The sequence below is a fragment of the Atractosteus spatula genome, chromosome 13 (genome assembly GCF_055471065.1).
Source record: "Atractosteus spatula isolate fAtrSpa1 chromosome 13, fAtrSpa1.hap1, whole genome shotgun sequence".
NCBI classification, from domain to species: Eukaryota; Metazoa; Chordata; class Actinopteri; order Semionotiformes; family Lepisosteidae; genus Atractosteus; species Atractosteus spatula.
Window position 1 is genome coordinate 26,624,782 of NC_142718.1, and position 20,115 is coordinate 26,644,896.

The 20,115-nt window shown below is 39.1% G+C and overlaps 1 protein-coding gene across 2 annotated transcripts in view; it reads left to right on the forward strand.

Annotated features, from left to right (window-relative positions):
- ola1 (Obg-like ATPase 1) overlaps positions 1-20,115 on the forward strand; it is a 52,419-nt gene that overhangs the window by 16,660 nt on the left and 15,644 nt on the right. For both annotated transcript variants that reach the window (XM_088930036.1, XM_088930035.1), the window contains exons 5-7: positions 10,988-11,163; positions 14,978-15,058; positions 15,413-15,510. In XM_088930036.1, coding sequence (XP_088786162.1) covers positions 10,988-11,163; positions 14,978-15,058; positions 15,413-15,510 — 355 coding nt within the window. The remainder of the gene's footprint in view (positions 1-10,987; positions 11,164-14,977; positions 15,059-15,412; positions 15,511-20,115) is intronic.

A 20,115-nucleotide genomic window follows, 5' to 3' on the forward strand; every position in this document is an offset into this window, starting at 1 on the left:
TTAATGACAGAATTTCCAGAAGGAATGGAAAATGTCGTTTTGGAAAATTTCTCTTCAGTGCTTCAGGATTTTTCATTTTTAGAGGTTAAACGGACTCTTTAAAGATTGAATGCTGGTTTGGTTTTCGAAACCAATTTATGTATTATGTCCAGTTTAATTAGCTGATGTGTCTTTGATATTCATTTTGTAAAACTGGAGACAGTGTGTTCTGAGCTGCTTCTGTTCATGTGGAAAAAAGCCCTGTCTTGTGCTGAAGTTCTGTCTTCCCTATGACTTTGTTCTGTGTTTAAGCACTCAAACGTTTTGTTAGACCATCAATTTATTCTGCAATATGAGTGCCCTAACTGTTCTTTAAACCACAAACAGCAGTTTGTTTTTCTATCAGTAACATGGTCCTGATTTGCGAGATACTGATATTTTTTCATGAGATGCCTGGTAAGACGTTCTAAAAGTACAGCCTCATTTCCAGCAATGTACATTATCCAGATACGTTTCATTTTAAGAGCAATTGTAATTCATGTTTGACATAATGACAACCACAGCAAATCTGAACGTGTTCATACTGAAGTCTTTGTAACTTCTCATGCAGTACGGTATATATTTCTAGACTTGTTTTTTTGTGGGAGCAATAATAATCTTTAACTTATTTTGCTTTTAAATAATGCTGATCTCTAGGGTTTCATTACTTCCTTGAAAAAAGGATAAATTGATGTATAAAAAATCTCATCTACTTATTTACTATAAACACATGTGGAAACAGCTTTGTGCTTTGTGCCTTAAGCAGGAGAAAAGATCCTTTGGCATCTATAAATTGATTCCAGTAGAGACAAACCTCAAGTACCAGAAGGTGTGAATTCACTGCATATGAAAAAATATTTTTGTTGTTGTCGGTGGCGGTGGGTTCTGTGTCCTCTCACCCTTATGATTGCAGATTTCCAGGCCCTGAAGGAATGCTTAAGCATTGCTTGAATTTTCCAGAAAACATTTAAACTTTGCAGTAGTGGTAGTGTCTCCAGCCTCAACTTCCTTCATGGTATTCTGGCCAGAAACGTAACCAGAATGATTGCACTTAAGCCTGGTATTTGGGAGAATTGCACCACCAGACAGATTGTTCGGTCTTCTAGATCTTATAAACTACTTGGCCAGCTGCTGTATTCTGTTAATGGAGGAGGCAAGCCATGAAGACAAACATTTGCTACATAGGTTAACAACTTAATACAGTGTACTGTTATTAATACAAAATAATATGGTGTGGTTCAGAGTTGTCAAGCGCAGTGTATGATGTCTAATTTAGGGTTTTCTTGGGGAGTTACAGCAATGTCTCACTGACTGCTAATCAACTTTGGATGACTGCATAACTGAATAGACGAATCACTGCACTATAAATGTAGTTAACCACTAAAAGGACTGGGCTGTTTTTAATGATACTTAAAGGGTCCTGTTGTATAAGAATGTGTCCAATCTACGCTTACTGAAAGAAATCTGTAAGGAGAAAGCAGAAGACTGCAATTAATCATACTGAATAGAGCAGAGTTCTGCTAGTGGCATTGTGATGTTAACTTGTGGTTTATTATGATTTTTATTAACCAAAGCAGACGTGTATCGAATGCCGGCTTTGCATCTGTTGCTTTAAAACTGTAGTAATTACTGGAAGCAGTACTGTTAAAATGGGAGTCATGGAGCTTGTGCAGATTTTTCCTTTCTTTAAATAACTAATAAGATTATTACAAGGCGCTGAGCTGTTCTCCAGTGTTTTAGATTATATTTGCCTTAGGAAGGAAATTCGGATAAAAATCATACATGGTGTGTTTTCATTGCCTGTTGAAAGACTTTCATGCAGTTAAAATAAGCATTTTGATGCTGGTTGAATTAAGAGTTTTTGTCAGTCTCTTCTCATCATGGATGATTAGACTAAAATGTCTGCTTGTCTTGACTTGAGATCACCACAGCTTCAGATAACATGCTTCGTGATTGAAGGTCGAAATATTTTGAATTCTAATAGGCTGCCAGATGAATTGCCTGAAATAGACTGTAAAATTTCAAGGCTTCCTTTTCCATCTGCTGTGAAAAGAACCATTGGGAATGGCTGAGCTTGATGATCATAGAATTACTGGATGGTGATTCTAAACCCCTCAAAGAGAAGTTGCTATGGAGATCCAGTTCCAAACTGTGAAATGATTCACCTTTGAAAGGCTTGAGGGGCTGAAAGCTGAACACATCATTGTTCAGGTGGCCATTGGTTAGGAAATTGCTGGTGCCTGTGCAATCAGCACTCCTATGGTAGTTAAAGATCTAAAAAGGTTTGTTCTCTGAATGCTGTGGGACAACAGTGATGTGCATAAGATAGCTTCTTTCAATCATACCCTTCTCAGCCCCGCTCTTGTAAAAATACAGTGAAAAGAAAATGAAAAGGAAATGAACACCTTCATTTTTTCCCAAAGATTAATGAAATTTTAAGCTACCCTAGTACATTAATTCTTCACACATAAAGCTTGAGTAAAAGTGAAAGGTTCTCTGCACACCGAGATTAATTGACTGTACCTTTTTTGTGTTTGTATCTTAAGAAATATTAATAAATGCTGCCTGCTGTAGGAATTTGTGACTATGGATAAGATCGCATTTGAGTTTCATTGCTTCATTACTTCTCAATATGTGTGTATAAGGTTCCTGTAATAACTTTACTGCTGAGCTTATCAATAAAACAAACTTAAAATTTTCCTTATACTCCCTTTAAATGTTAAATGTTATTCGTGTCTGGGTTTGGCACCTCAATGGCTCTGAAGCGGACCTTTACAGTCAACTTGGCTTCTGCTTACAGTGATGGGGTCCTGGATGAGAATGAGCTAGTGCATTTTTTGACAGGAAGAGCTCTGTTTAGATTTAGGAGACTGTCAGCGACCTGTTTGTCTGCATTTTTGGCTTTTGTTTCTTTATCTGGGTTAATCTGGCTTTCCTTAGAGATAAACTCGTTAACTAGGCTAGCCTTTATATTGATTACCAGAAAAATTGCTGCTGGTCGCTTGTGTGATGCATCTTAAAATCTGGGAGAGGAATGTATTGTAAATGTGTTATGCATGCTATTTCGTAAGCTTACATGCGAGTACACGTAAAGGAAGTTAAAAGCTAGCCAGCACTATAATTTGACAATTATATCAGTGACATGTCCTCTGAAACTTGAATATTACTGCAACCAGTTTAAGCATGATCAATATTGATTTGGAATGTTTGTGTGGTCTGTACTCATTATATGGTAAGTGACTCTTGCACTTCAAACGGACAGCAGATTTTAAAGCATTTTATTTCTCAACTTTAAAACCAGCTTCTGCTGTCTCTCAAACAGTTGTTACTGGGTCTTGTGTAAAGCTCTGATCCCTGCAAATTACAGAAATGAAGAGAAACAGAGAGCAGGAGTCCTTTGATTTATAATGTTGAGGGCCAAGCGCTGGACATTACTAAGAGCTGGAAACTGTGCTTGGAATTAAAGAGGGAGAAATGTATCTAGTTCTACAACAGATAGTTTTAAAATAGCGTGTTGATAAATTAATTAATAAATTAAAACAGTCCATAAAACTGAAACGTAATCTTTAAATAGCAAAAAAAGAAATATGCTTACAAACATCCGAAAAGATACAAACTGGTAATTGTGCTTGACACTGGAGGAATATAGAAACATTAAGTGAACATTCCAATTAAAAGGCTGGAGGGGAGCCCTTTACTTTACAACTTTGTGCACGTACACATGCTGAGCATTGTGGTCAGCTGCACGATAGAGGCCTAAAGCAGTGTTGAAATTTCCCACAGCGGTCCTGTGCTTTTGTAGTTTATTTGCTGCGCATATGAACTCGACCCACTGTAGTTCACAATCCTGGAGAGCTGTCATAACTGATAAAGAATTGAACTGTCAGTATGCTGATGAGCTTTGTTCTACCCAGTATGTTCATATAAAATAGTAAAGGTTGGGAGAGTGTGCCAAACAGCTACAAGTGAGACTCTCTAGAAGTTTGGCGATCATCTACAGAAAACAAAGGGAGCAGTGGATCTTCATGTGTACTCTGTATGTTGCTTCAGCACTTTGAGCTGTTCGATTTAGGAAGCCAATGTTCACAAGGATAGGAAATATTCATATGTATAGAGCCCCATTAACACAAGTATGTGCACAAGAAAGCAGAACCTTTTTCGATTACCCTCAACATGTTTTCAAATTTTCTGTCTATAGCTCAGTAAATGAAAAAAAGATGTTCTAAAAAATTACTAGACTTTTGTAGGTACAGAGGACTGTGAGCTGTTTAAGGAAACCATAACAAAAGAAATGATGTGATAAGTGCTATGTTTGATTTTGTTTCTGAAGTTATATGTTCAATACTGAAGTTTACGTAACAGTATAGAACAAACAACAATGCTAAAGCACTGATATTTTTAGTCTTGTGAAATGGTGCCTTTTGTTTGCGTTTTGTTGCTGATAGATCACACGCTTCTTAGGACTTGGAGTGGTTTAGAGTATCACCAATGTCATCGAAAGAACTGCTCTCCTTTCCTGACAAGGCCCGGGAATATTTCTAGGGCAGCCTGTTCTCAGCCTGTCCGTGGCCATGCTGTTATATTTATGTATAAAAGGTGATATATTTTGCCCTCAGTATTAGGGACGGTAAAGAATTGTGGTCAGGGCGTTGAACCGGAAGGGTTGTGAGGTTTGGGTCCTTGCTGTCACTGTTGTATGCTCGAGGTGAAGCCCCTTACTTATTGCTCAAAAAATGTTGCTGGAGTACCCCCTGTGATGGGCTAGTGTCAGGTCTGGGGGCAATCCTATTCTCCCATTCTATTTAATTCACAAAAAAAGATAAGCCCCTGGTTGTGTCAGCTGGTGTAGACTGGTGTAGACCATTCCTAGTGTGGACTGCGTCCCCAGAATGTCAGTCACCTTACCAATCTCTTTTGTTTGCTGTGCATTGAAAACCGTAATGAAGGTCTTCAAGTTGCATCCATCGTCTAGAACTTCTAGACACGCTAGACCTTCCCTGACATGTATATTCTTTCAGAGAAGCCTTGGCACAAATGATTTTGTAAATTCTCTCACATTTCGAGCAGTATGTCACACCATATAGATACTTGGGGAAATTGAATTTGTTGAAGATGACATGGGAGGGAGTGCTCGTTTTGTTAACCGTCAACAAGACAGAAAGGAAGGGGGAATTCAAAGTAAATACCCTGCTTTGTGTTTCTGTAACTTGCGCAGGCATTATAGTCTCATTCATATTAATGTAAACATAAACTGTGTGCAGATGTATGGATCCCTCCTTGTGACACTTTGGCAAGTGGGCTGCTCAGTGCAAGTCTAGGGCCTCACAGACAAGGCGCTCCAGATCCTTTTGAAGATGAAGGTCTTTGTTCAGTCAATAAAGGCACACCTGCTAATGGGCTTTGCAAAACATACAGAAACCGAAATTAAGTGGTAAAATGTTAAATGCTACGATAGACTTGACTTCTGGAGCCAGTGTTTTTTTTTTACAGTCTTCCTTGTGGCTTTGTGTGGCGCCGCAGTCTTGTGAGTGCCGTCTTCACAGAAGCCTAACTGGATGCAGTCGCAAGGTCTAATTGTGGAGATTTTCTTCCTTTTTTTTTCTCATGCATAGAGCACTGCTATTAAGGCTGAATGGAGCTGGTGTGAAGTATGGGTTAAATTGGGTGAAATTAAAGCAAATTACTTTGGAATGTTGAACCCAGAAAATAGACTCTGTCACTGAATAGTTGATGATCAGCTGCTCTAAACCAAATATGGCAAGGACAAGAAGAAGAGACACACTTTGTTTTTTTTTTATTTCCACTCAGATTTTGTGCATTAATTGGTCAAGGGGTGGAAACGTGGTCAGTTCAGATGATTATTCCTTTGCCCCGAGCTACGTTGGCAAAGCTTATTGCTAATATACTGTACAAGGTTTAAATTAAATCTGAAATCCTAGCCAATTTTTCTTTGTTATACATGTTACCTACAGTATATATGTTTTTAGTATGAAAAGAATTAAGTTCCATTTCATCCTTTTTGCAACTGTCCTTGTCCAGTGTTTCTTCTTTGAAGTGTGAGATTTTCTTAAGTTTGTGTGACAGTTTCAGTTTTAAATACATCTGTGCGTAAACAAATGTAAACAGTTCTCTCTTGATAAAATGCCTTTTCAATGACGGTGCCTACAAAACATCCTATAAGTATCTCCCCGTTTCTCATGGTCATCGCCACCTTTCCCATTAAATTTAAACGCATGCATTAGCTCATGATATAAAAAAAGTTTCTTCTTCATGCATTCTGTTTTTGTTAAGATTTTGGTTGTTTAAAAATTGTTAGAAAGATTCACGCAGGAGATTATTCTAGGAGCTAATAGTTAGAACGTGAACACAACATACAATAGCAAATTTTCATTCCAATCAGTGCATAAATCTCAGTCTGTAAATTGGAGCAGCAAAACAATAATTCCACTGATTAGCCCCTTTCCATTTCTTGTAAGTGAACTGTTTATACTGTTAAGCACCTCTGGAAAAGAAGAAAAGCCAAAACAGCCTGATTAGTCAAAGAGTAATTGGATAACTTCATTTCACCAGGAGGAAGAATTGCTTGATAACAGCTTACACCCAAGTGTAGTGGTTCTGTCGAGTTGAATGGATAATGTGCCCATTATTGCAACTTTTTAGTAACGATAATTTTGTATTTTGTATAACACTATAATCTTATTGGCAATATGGTATTTAATAAGTCATACTGTTTCAAAATCAAAGTATAATTGTTTAGTTTGGTGGCAGTTCTGGTTCAATTGCATAACAATAACATAACAATCATAACAATATGATAATCTTGTTTCCTCAGGAAAGAAAAGGGGTAATAGCACCAGTAGTATTAATAGTCGCAATAATAATAATTAGTATCAGTTTTGTTATTCTGTAAAGGATGTGAGTGATATAATGTGCTGTTGTTTTTGAATAATATTCATTATTTCCTAAGGAGGACTGACAGTGGGAATCTTATTTCCTGCTCCTAATACAAGCAGGCAGGTTTGATCATCCTGGGCTCATCACTGTGCCTGAAAGGGGCCAGGAGTCTTAAATGTGTGAGCGTGTTACCTTCTCTGGACAGGGGGTGTTTATAATGCATCTGTTGTCTCCATAGCGCTGGGGTGGAGTAGAACAGGGACTGCTAGCGAGCAAGCAGGAGAGCAGGGATCATCTTCCTCTGACTGGAAGGCTGTAACCCACTCTGATTATCTCTCCAAGGCAATACCTTCACAACAGCCCCAGAGGGAGATTCCTCCGAACTGCAGGGAACATGGAAATTAAATTAACCAGGCCCGGGCAGAGGAGCTGTCCCTGGGACATCTGAAAGCCAAGCTGTAAACCCCCAGTAACACACTGAGAAGTTTGTATAATTAGGTATACTGGCTTTAAATTGCAAAGTCATACAGAAGTATTAAAACGGTTTATTGATGAACATTCCTTCAATGTATTTTTCAGAGATGTATAAGGTGACACATTGGTATAACTTATATTATTGCAATAAATACAGGCTGTTCTTGATTGGGGTGTTTTTCTGAACAATTAGCTATAATTCAAACACCTCTAGGTTAATAATCTAATTCCCCATTACAATGAATGTAATTGAGGGGGTGCATTCTAGGATCCACTCCCAGTCAAAGATTTGAAGCCGTCAATAAAAACAATTACACGCACTTATGCATGTAAAATTCTTATGTAGTTGAGCCAAAGTAATTTTTAACTAAATGTTTGTTTAGCAGTTTCTTATAAAACATGAAGGGAAGACTTGTAAGTGTTGTTAGGAAAATGCAATAGTGTCCATAAATGCATTGGAACTGCGCAACTGTCTTTTACTCTCAGTCCGAGCTTTAAATGCCATTTAATATAAAGGCTTGCAGGTATCATTGAAAAATCTTTTCTTATGGCATTAGCTGATTATTAATTGATAATTGTTTTTTTAACCATTTTATTTATTCAATGTTCTGCATAAGCACCCCTTTGGAAAATAATTGGGTGTGTTCCTCTTTAAACATACTCACGTTAACAAAGCATTTCTCTGCCCTTCTCGCACCTTAACACTAAAAATAAAGCATCTCATATTATTAGTGAAGGTTTCATTAAACCTAAGAACACGTTAAGTAAAGTAAGTTCCTTCATGTGTTTTATGGCCTTTTTAATATCCAGTGAGACAGAATCTCTATCTCTATTCAGTGGCTATGGGGCACTGAATTGTATTTTGTTTTTGTTAGCGGAACTTATTGTTCCCCACATTTTGCGTGTCATTGCAGATTATTTCACTAGAAACTTCCACGTGAGTGTTCAGGTTTTCAAAACCTCTTTCATGGTGAAATATATCAATGTTTCTTTTTTTCCATAACTTTAAAGAACAATGTTTTATTTACAAATTCTTGGAATTCCATTTCATTTTCAAGATTTTCTTTCACACCGTAACCTTTCTTCGGGCTGGTGTTGTCTTTATTTTTGCTTTTCCGCAAAATAAATATCCTGTAAGATGGAGACATTTGCTGGAAATTTTCCAAGAGGCTGAGATAACGGGAGATGAACAGTGGCTGGGAGAACACTGAGTCAGAGATTTCACAGCTGTTTGTGTGTCACCAGATTGACGCTATTGATCCTGGTACACAACTGGGCACGCTCAGTGTATCTTGTCTCAAAACCTCTGTCAGGTTGCCTGTTGTCTACTGCTGCCAAGCGTGTTAAAGTGAGAGCTGACCTGTCCTGAATTAGGAAATGGTATATATTTTTGAGGCTCGTTAAACCAGAAATGCGTACATCAAGAACAATTAAATTGAGAAATACCTGTATGTTGAACCCAGTGGGTTTGGCACTTTAATGCATATTGTCAAAAATACATAGTAAAATATGAATTTGTTTTGTGCCACTTGTGATTAATTGGTGAAATGATCTCTTGTACAACAGGAGTGATTTGGCTCATGCTGCTTCTAGCTCCGTTTTAAAAAAATATACAGTAAGGGGGGTGTCGAGACATGCCCACATGCTTCATGCACACATCAAATGCCAGAAAAATAACTGTTGCAGTACTACACGCACATCATTGCAGGTATCTTTTCAGTCATTGAGAAGTTTGACAACACTGCCAGAAAAGCATAGGTATCTTTGATGATAGATCGAGTCAGTCAACTTCAACTCGAGCGCCATGTGTTAAACACTCAGTAGATGGAACAGACTAATTCAAAGTTTATTTTTCATGGAACGTATGTAACACAGTTCTTGTTTAAAATTGTTAGGTAACATACTGCTTTTGATAGTGTTGAATAATGTGAGAATCTTATCTGCTAATCACAATAAAACATTAAGAAAGCTTCCACTGATGCATGTTAAACCTTAATGCTATAAATAGGCTTGACCTTGATTTAACCTTCAGCTGTCAAAAAGCACTCTGTGTTAAATAAGGTGATGTTTTACCTATGGTAAATTAACGGTAAAGGTAGGTTGCATTATCTTGCCACATGTTCTGAAAGGGCGGGGGTCAGAGAGCATACTTAAGTGATATCTGGTTGTTTTACCCTGTTGTTTCCTGTTGGCAGTTTTAAATTATGGGCCTAACTGCTCTTTGAATATGTGATAATAGCATGTGCTTCTAATAAGGGCCAGCACAATTTTGTTAGGTTTGTGTGAATAGTTGTCACTCATATGTGACAAATGCACCTTCTTCTGCTCTGTGGATGGCCTTCAAACCCATACCCTGGAATCAGGGCGATAAAATTAGCCGCTGTGTAAATTGTGTGTCTAAGTGGTTCATTATCTAATCACCATCAGGACCACAGCAACAAAGCAGATTGATTTGGAGAGGAGGGACTGATTTCAGCCCATTTTTGAAGTTCGTGTTTCATGGAAACTGCATGTTATGTCTCATCTTCAAGATATATCCTCTGTAAACATTTTCATTTGTTTTTCGTACTTTCTGATTTCTATAGAGTACTCTGAGCAGTGAACAGAATATTCCATCCCTTGCTTGGGCACAAGCACATAGACATGTGCATTGTTTATTGTGGCTGTATAATTAATTCAGAATTGCATTTCACTTAGGATGTTCTGGTAATGTTCTTTATCGAGGGCGTCTCGGCTATTTGTCTGAATTCAAGGGAGATACTTTCCATTCATGAATGAGTTCAATGCTGAAGTACAATGAAATTCAAGTCCTTCCTGTTTTCAGAATGTGGAGATTTTTGTGCTAGAGCAGTGATGCACAGCTCTGTTCTTAATGACCTGAGTAAGCTGATCATCATATTCATTTAACCAGTTTAACAATTTTGATGATTTCAAGAGACTTAAAAAAACCTGCTGGATTCTCAGTCTCACGGACTGGAGTTGTGTACCCATGCGCTAGGTTGTGAAGTGTGTTTAAAAACAAGGAATTTAGCTCTTTAAGAAGACTGAAGCTACTATACACTTGCTTTCCATATCTTTCCAGACTTGACTAAGAGTCAACTTTAATGAAGACTATAGTCCTTGTTTTTCTTTCAGTTGAAATTGCAATATGTGTTATTTTTTAACTGGTGTCTCGCATCACAGCACAGCATTTATGATAATGCTATGTAACTCATTTAAGTCGATCTCTATCTTTTTATCTCAGATATATACGAATATCGAAATGTGTAGAATTTACTGTACTGTTGCAATTATAATGGTTTTAATAGGTTTGTTTAGCGAGACAGCAAGTGAAGCTGTTCTCTTGAACCACTAAAAGTGACAAGCAAGACTGTACTTCCTGGAAACCAGATCTAATTTTGTTGAATCCGGGTGTGAGTTGTAAACCGTAAGACCGTATCATACAATTGCCGCCTTTTAAGAAGCATTCTTTTAGTTAACATTCGGGCAGATAAAGCAATATGTGGTTTGCGCTCTCATGGTGAATAGAGATGGAGCGTTAAGTTCTTGAGTTTGAGTAGTTTGTGCCCAGATGGCTCATTCTCACCTGTGCTCGTCACAGGAGCGTTTGAAGACGAAGACATCATCCACGTGGAAGGGAACGTCGATCCAGTCCGGGACATTGAAATCATTCACGAGGAGCTGAGGCTAAAGGACGAAGAGCTCATCGGACCAATAATTGACAAACTGGAGAAAGTGGCCGTAAGGGGAGGAGACAAGAAGCTGAAGCCGGAATACGTGAGTCATAATCTGCCGTCTCTCGCTGTGCAAGCTCCCACAAGTCCTGGAGCTGCAGTAGAAATCATATCATCTCACGGCGCTCGGTGTAAAAACATACATGCGGTTTTCATTTTTGAATCTCCCCCGTCTTCCCCCTTTTGTTTTCAGAGATTGAAAGTGATAAGGGGTCAGAGGGCAGCTGCAGTAGAAATCATTAATAGTGAGTTACTTATTCAGCTGCTAACCTAGGGTCGCAGTGATGGGCTAATGAAAGTGCTTCCGCAAGCTTCTTTTCATCTAGAGTAATACTCAAATCACTTGACGGTTCCGTCTTGCTGTGAATTTACTAATGCAAAACAGTGACAACTTAGAATCCTTAATGTAAGATAATGTAGAAATGTTTAGCATCTGTTTTGACGGTGCATTTCAGTGTTGCGGTATACAACAGAATGCATTACACTGTTGTAGCTTCTTCCCTGTTGTTTTACTACGTCTTTTAACTAACTTAGTGTCTTAAAATGTTCATTTTAAGACAACAAATGTGGTTGATCGATTCTATATGTGCATCTTATGGGAATTCCTAGGGGCATTTACGTTCATTTTTTTCTTTCTTTTTTTGGTGTGTTGCTTGTTGTGCAATTCAGTCCTAAGCAGATAGGAATTTTGGTTCAACGGGTCTGTGTTTGGCCTTTTACTTTTTATGTACCGTGTATACAGTATGTATATGTTATGAGCAGATACTGAAGTCAGGCTCTTGGTTAATGCCTAGGTGCGTCCACAGATTGCCCTGCTACCACAGGCAGAAGCTGAAAACATGCTTTGTTTGCTACATGACTGTGTGTTCTGCTCATCTCCATTCACAACAAAAGTGACTGAGGATGCTGCAGCTGTACTTAGGGCTTTCCATTCTCAAAACTTGATTATAATCAAGCGCTTTTTTAAACAGCTCCCAGGCAGTGTGCAAAGTGCCTGGCTTTGGCTTCTGCCTGTAACAGGTGTGTGTGTCCATTGGATCTGAATGGAGCTGACCCAGAACCTTCCAAGAATGGGTCACTTAACTAGGTGGAGCTCTGCTCCAGCTAGGCTCTCTAATCCAGTTTGTCCAGCTTGTCTGCATGCTTCCGAAATTCAAAAATCAGGTTCGGTCTGCTGCTTTGGTAACAGTTTTTTTTTTTATTACAAACAATAAAAGCAGATTTATATTTATATTCCTTAATATATTTAGGATCTCACTTCAGAAAAAGTGCTTTTTCCTTGGTCTCTTCAAGAGAAGGACTTTATGAATGAGGACTTAGGCTGAAGCTTGAACATAGTTCATTTACTGCCTGCTCTTGGCTTTGTGGACGTAGGCCGTCTCCCCTCTCTTTACTTTCAGTCTCTTTGTTAAGTTGCAGAGGGAGTCTTAGAAATGTGGCATTTTATTTTTGGGGGGAGCGTTTCGGCAACCTGTGTTTTGCGCAAGATCGCTTACACTCCTCTATCAGTGCTAAAGGTGAATTTGATTCAGTCTCAGCAGCGAATTATCCAGCGAGGGAGGTAAACGGAGTTGTCAGCTTTCACTATGTGCCCAATTGTTGGTCTGCTGTATGTAAGCTTTGGCCACTCATTAAATTAACAAGCTGGGCTATTTCACCTGCTGGATCTATTAGAACTCTGTTCCCTCAGTATAATCCCCTCCAACACCGGGTTTCACACTGGCTGCTGGAGGAGCCATTCAGTGTTTGCAGGTGGCTACTGACGCACATAATTGCTGACAATTTTAGGCAATGAATAAAAATGATCTACATTACTTGTCAAAGGTTGTATATGCGGTGCCAAGTGAAATCTATGGGAAGCCTTTTTAGAGTTTAAAGAATGGTTCTTATCAAGGGTTGCACAGAGCTCGGGAGAAATAATGAATTTCAGAATAAACCAATTTTGGTATTTGACATGTTCAGCTGAGTTTTATTTTAATGAAAATAAAAGGGGTTGTTAATATGGCTTTCAGTTTGATTGGAAATTGCTTTTATCTATATGTACTTTTTCCTCTTTCCTGCATTGCCTTGACTATAGCTTGAAATGTTAAGATGTCCGGTTGACTGAAATGAAACATTTGTGAAGAGGCTTTGTTACGATTGTAAAGTATGAACATGAAATTGTCAAATGTGCTGTTCTGTAGCCCCTTTCAGAATGGCCTACCGGAAAGGCAGAGTTTTCTTACGTGAATTGGCTTGCTAACACCTTAAACCAGGAGTTGTTCCTTTCAATAAGGTGTTAAAATTTTTAAAAATATTGCTTCATGTTCTTTAAGGCTGTTCTCAAGACAGTTCATAGTTTTCTCAGATATTTTTGATTAAAAACATTTTCTGGAGCAGCCATGTGCAGTTAAAAGCTATTGTCTTTATTTTCTGTTTTTTTAAAATATATTTCATGTTTTTAAATAAATTGCTTTCCCTTTAAATCAATTTTATACTGGAAGGAAGTTTATCCCTGAGCTGTGAGCTCTCTGTTCACGCAAAGTTAATTTTCACAATCTCTTTGGGGGAAAAAAAAAAAGCTATGTTAATTAACAAAGATGGTGGCTTTACGTGTCTCTCATTTGATGGAAGGTGCCTAGACAATCCTTAACCAAAAAAAAAATAGATGACCCTTCAACGGTCTCTTTCTGCCAGAGAATCTGTTTGACCTCCTTGGACCCGCGCGCCTTTTATTAACACCTGCCTGTTAGGAGAGGCTCGACACATGCGGCTCGCAGTTTCATGGCTGCGAAACTGATGAGGAAAACCTCGAAAGGGTTCAGTTTGTGTCACTTGCCGTTTGCTGTTTCCATTTCACAGATGATTAATCTTTCTGTGAGGAAAGGCCAGAGAAACAAAGTGCACTGGGCTCGTCCTGCAGTTGCTTCTGCTCAATGCACACTAGCTCACTAACTAAAAGGCCTTTAGAATTCCTGTGGAGAAAGATGTTCTGAAAGTGAATGCAGCTGGTTGGAGGTCATCAGCTTGAGGTTTTTGCCATTGTGTAATTGAGGCTTTGGCAGGCTTCTTCTTTCTCTGTTTTTTTTTTCCTTTGAGGGGAGTGTGATTGTGGAGTGATTGGGGGGAGGGGAGCGTGAAGGAGGTGGTGAAGTTGACAAAAAAAAAATTAATGCAATATATTAAAGGGGAAAAAAAGCGCTTTGACTTGTTCCGCTAATTTCTGTGGGGCTGGATCAACAATAATAGGCTCAATTTCTTTATTACAAATTTTATAACTCCCTCCCTCCCATTTTCCCACCCATTTCCACTTCCAGCTTCTTTAATAGCGGAGTTATCTTGCCTGTGGTCTTAACCCACAATGGCTGAAATAATGAATGTGGCAAATGCAGTTAGGAAAAGCTTGATTTTTTTTTTCCTGCTGGATAAGCTGAAATTAATTGGTACCTTCCTTGTGTATACCGCACACTAAATCGGTGTTGTGGAAAGCCGAGTGCGAGAAAGGGGGACAGAACCGACACTTTCGCGAACTTTTCCCCCGTGAATGTGTCCTTTGAGCAGATTCTCGTGCCTCGAACCACTCTGCTTCTTGCGTTAAAATAAGATTTATCGTGCGTTCCCTTTTATGATAAACGTTTCGAATCGAGTGCTCTGCGAGGCATTCGCTTCTGATTTGGAATTTTAAAAAAAAAAAATCCTTTGTGCATCCTGTCCTTGTCAAAATTCAGCCTTTCCTGTTTGAATATGAGCATGCATTGTTCATTTTGGCATCAGGATGCCATGCATTTAGGAAATAATTACCCAGTATCCTGCTGGGTTTATATTCTTTTTCATCTACTTTAATGACTTCTTTTTCATTCCTTTTTAATCCTGAACAGGACATAATGTGCAAAATCAAGAACTGGGTAGAGGATGAAAAGAAACATGTCCGTTACTGTCACGAATGGAACGACAAGGAGGTAGGTCTTTGATGTACACTCAGATTTATTAATATGCCTTTTCTTGGAATCTTTTAATCTGTGCTGCATGTTGGATTCCTTCTTTTAGTACAAAGGTCTGTTATGCAAATTGTGACTTAATGTGCATCTTTCTTTTATTCTTTTTATTTAATTTTATTTTTATGGGACTAATGACATCTGTCCGGAACGCAAGCAAGCTTTGGAGATGCTGCCTGTTGTGTCTAACCTAGATTTGAATTCAGTCATCTTTTCATTTTCTTTCTTTAAATTCATCTCCTGTGTAGTTGTGAACGAATTTTTGAACTCTTCTGTTCCTTCTGTCATTGTTTCAATTGTGTTTTTCTTCTGCCACAGATTGAAGTATTGAACAAATACTTGTTTTTGACTTCCAAGCCAATGATTTATCTTGTCAACCTGTCTGAAAAAGACTACATTAGAAAGAAGAACAAATGGTAAGTTTGGCGAGATAAACGTTAATTTGTTTTTGTTGTTGTTTTTTTATCTGATGAACAAGGCGGCAAGTTCATATCCCTGTTTCGAGCCTATTTAAAAAGACCACTGAGAAACTGTTTTGTTTGGGCTTTAAAAACATAACATTTCTGTGTCTTCAGGTGTCTTGTCACTTTGGAAAGTATGTTGAAGGAAGTCTGAATGATGGTCCTTCACTTAAAACTAAGTGGTGTGAAAAGACATTGTATAGTTTAAATGTTTTTGCCTGCCTGTTTACTTCGATGAAATTCAGATCAGTATTACTTCTGCGTCTTTGTGAAAGAACTGCCATAACTTCAGCCTCATAAGTGAACAAGCTTTGGGATCAGTGTGCGCTGATGCCATTCTAATGTGGCCAGTGAGGTCTCTCTTTTCTTAGATACTCACATACAAATGAAGGTAAGGTTCCATCGGGCAAGATATGCTTTGGATTAAAACCTAACCTGATCTGACACAAAACAACGCTCTGAAAGTACATGGCCACTGCTCTCTGTAGTTCATTAAGTACTTAAAAGCACATGGTTTCAATTTACCATTAAAAAATTTCTCATTTCCATATGATATCAAAGAGTCAAAAAGCTTTAAACTAAAAAATAAACATTCATAGACTGGAAGCCAAAGCAATAATTAATGTCATGTGGGTATCTTTAATAAATCATAAGAATTCTTTCATTGAATATCATGCTGTCCAGAATTGTCCCTCTTAAGGCTTAGGTTGTTTTCTGCATTTGAAGGCACTCTACTTTTTTCAGATGTTGCGGTACTGGCCATATAATATTAATAAATAATGGCTTCTGTTGTCCAGTACCATTTGATTTATAAGAAAATGGCCCCAAAACGATTGTGGAGCAATGCATTACACTGGTACAGTATATATGGATTAATGCGTCTTTTTTGTCAAATGCAATGGTTCCCAACTCTGTCCTGGGAGGAACAGAGTACCTGCTTTGTCACTCCATACGAGCTCTAAATCTCACAAGTTAATGACTTAATTGTTCTGCTTGCCTGTTTAGACCCCTAAGGGTCTCAAATACCATTCTGCAAGGGGACACTTTCCATCAGTTTCAGCACATAAAACTTTAAACAGCTTCTCCTCAATTTGCTTGCCATTAATTCTCACTTATGCTTCTTTTACTTGCGGATCAGTTTGATTTTTCTTTCTTCAAATGCAAATCACGTGTTTGCAAAGGTTCTTAGATATGTTTGCAAGGATGGCTCAAAAATATCTCCCAGAGGTTAGTTCGATTGCTGTCCGGTGTCTGACTTGACCATGACAGGGCTGGGATGCCCTCACTCTTTTTCTGTATGGGAATTGTATGGCCAGGGTGAGCTGATATTAATAGCACTTCTGTGTCTATGCAGGTTGCCATTGGTGTTGGCAAGCATAAGTCAATACTGGATAACCACCTCCTGCGACAGTCCAGTGACCTAGATCTCACCCTGCTCCATGACAGGCAGACCATTCTGTTTGTTGCAGGATGCAAATTGCTCAGTGACAGTTCCTGTTCTAGCCCCGTACAGGAAGTGTTCCAAAGCGCGGGAGTCACAGCACCTGGGTTGCCGTTTGCGGACAGAGTTCCACATTGTGCAGTGTGGAAAGGCTTGATCTCAGGAAAGGACCACTTACAGTTTTTATAGGGCGATGTGCAATTTATTTTTTAAGGTAGCTGAACCTTGACGTGTAAGTAAAGGTACACATGTAATTCATCATCATAATCAATTTTACTCCAGTTATACACTTACTTTTTTTAGAACATCATTAGAAAAATGCGTGATCCAATGTCTGTCAAGATGTCTGAATTGCAATTATAGTTGTGTTATCTTCTACATTTGTCAATACTACATTTTTAGTGTAGTTGTATTTATTACGCTATAATTGGCCGTATTTGTGTGTAACCAAAATATCCCCGCAGTTGTAATTTCAGCTAACAAGACTGCTGTAATTTTAATTACAACTGACCTGTGAGTCTGGTCTTACTGCTTTTCCATTATACCCCATGCTGTGGAGATAACGTCTGAAGTGTTCTCATCAGCTCTTTCTCTTGTTCTCCTGTTTTTCAGCAGGGTTTGCCTGCTCTTCACATCACCTTGCTTTGGTCATCCAGGACGCCCATTAACACAGTGGTCATCTTCTCTTAAAATGAGCAATCACTTAGCTGATCGCCAGCATGGGACTGTCCAGTGCGGTGTCATTGACCCACCTCTACTCCCCTTTTGAAACCTCAGAATTTTTCCATGTCTCGTTTCACGGCATTTCTGTCTGAGTGCTCAGGTCCTGCCTGGCCCGCTTTCCGCAGGCAGTCGTGCTCATTTTGTGACGGAAGCTCCCTGTTTGAATCTCAGGGTGTGTCTATTTACTTAAGTCAAGACTAGGAAATATATGACCAAATAGTTCTACATGTCACAGTTCCTTGCTTGTGTTCTTGCGAACAGCAGAGCCTAACAATGTATCAGACTGTGATTCCTTCCAGTAGGTTGCGCATTTTAGGTTAACCTTTATAAATCAAGGAATCCGTGCCTTGTAAAATATCTGTCAACGACAGGAAGGATTTTTTTTTTCTGTTTTTGCCTAACCCAAATGTGATAAATCTTTTGACTTTTTGACAACGCATACTGTATGCTGAGCTTTCCTGAGGCTCACTGCCACATGGCGGGCTTCAAAGTTTATTTATTTGACATTTGATGAGTCACTTCCCTTGTCCGAAAAGCTCCTCACACCTGTACAGAGATGATTACAGGTAGATCTCACCGGCTCTAATTGCACAATAAATGCTATTTTCAGAGCCTAATGGCAGGCAGTCTGCTCTTGAGACGCCAGTCTGCGATCTTGCTGTCGCCAGGCTCCCTGAGTTTTTCTCCAGACCAGTTGTGATGATGACATGGTTATAGCTTATTCAAAGCAAACCATCAGACAAATTGCTATCTCAGCTTTAAGAAGCAAAAAGGAATTTGAAATATGGCAAACAAGCAAGTTCATCGTTTTGTGGAAATGTATTAAGATTGTAAGCATTTTTATTAAGTAATCAATATTCTTAGTTTTGGTTTTCACTGCATAGCTATACTAAAAAGCTATGAGTGCTGAAGGTAGACTACTTGAACACTTGAAGTTGTACAGCTTTCCTAGAAAAATGAGGACTTGTTAGGCTACCAGAAATGCTCCTGAATTTGCGTGTCCGCTACATCAGCATCTGTTCTTCTTGTAATAAGGAAACTGTTGTTTGTTCAAGAGTGCAGAGGTATTCGTAATCCAGGGGTCATGTAAAGAAACATTTTTGTGTGCGTATGTTGTAAATACATAAAAAAAAATGAAAAGGCGACTCCTTGCTCGTTTGGATTTTAGTGTAATTGCAGTCAGGAGATCAAAGCCAGGCTAGTCGAGTGATGTTCCAGAGGAGAATTTACCACATAGCCATTTTTTCTGCACAGTTTCTGCCGCCTGCTGTTCCTATTTTCCCTCAAGCTAGCCATTGACTACCCCCTGCACATCCCTGCTCGTAAAAAATGATTGAGGAAGTATTTGTCATGTCTTTATGAGTGGGAAGCATTGCGTGATAGAGAATGGCATCTTGAAGAGCCGAAAAGAGATTGCTGTTTTCTTTTTTTATTCGGTTGCTTGGCCATGGCTTCAGTTCTCTGTGCGCTGCAGCGCTCCTGTTAGAGAGCATGAAGCAGATGAGTCCATCACTAAGAGAGCAAACAGTGGCAGCAGCTCATGCAGCATCACAGAGGGTCGGTCTAACGTTTGGAAAACAAAAGAATTCCCATCATATCCATCCACTTAGAGGAACATTAGCAGTCGGTTCATAGTTGCGTTTATTGTCTTTGAAAAGATTTTCAGCGTGATTGACCGTCACGTGACTTGTCTTCCTTGGCAAAAGGTGAGCCAAGTGTGTTTGGTTTTGTAGGAGCCCTCAGTTGAAGGTAGCAAACTCTCCTTTTTCATTTACAGTGAGCTTCAAGCGAGCAATTTTCATCCTTTTAAACAACATTTTTGAGGGAAATTGGAAGAGGGCGGCTTTCAGCCTTAAAAAGTTCAGAATGTGAGGACTGGACATGTTCCAAGTAAGCCCCTCACCCGACTTACAATTAGCCTGTGAGGCAAAGTGTAGCTGTGCCAGGCGCTGGGCCTGTCTGCTCAGATGGTGAAATCTGGGGGTCGGGCTGTCGGGGGAGGGGTGGCTGAATCGGTAGTCTCCTCCCAGCCTGGCCTGAAGGTGGTGCTGGTACAGTGTGGCTTGGAACTGGCACTCAAGGTAAGGAAAGATTTGCAAAGACCACTACTTTCAATCAGCTCAGTCAGGCCCAAAGGCTATCAGCCCAAGTTTGGTTTTCCAGACCAAAGAGAAGGTGGAATACCACACACAAGTCCATACTTGGAAATTGTGCGTGAGAGCCCATTGATCCACAGGTGTTTACCGATAATGGAATTTTGACTTGCTAATAACTATGATCTGAAAAGGAAAAAAAACGCTGACGTCTGTGTTTTGAATTTGGGAGAGTACTTGGTAATAAATCAAAGTGAAACGAATTGGAATGGCATTCATGTTGTTATAGCAAAGAGGGTGTAA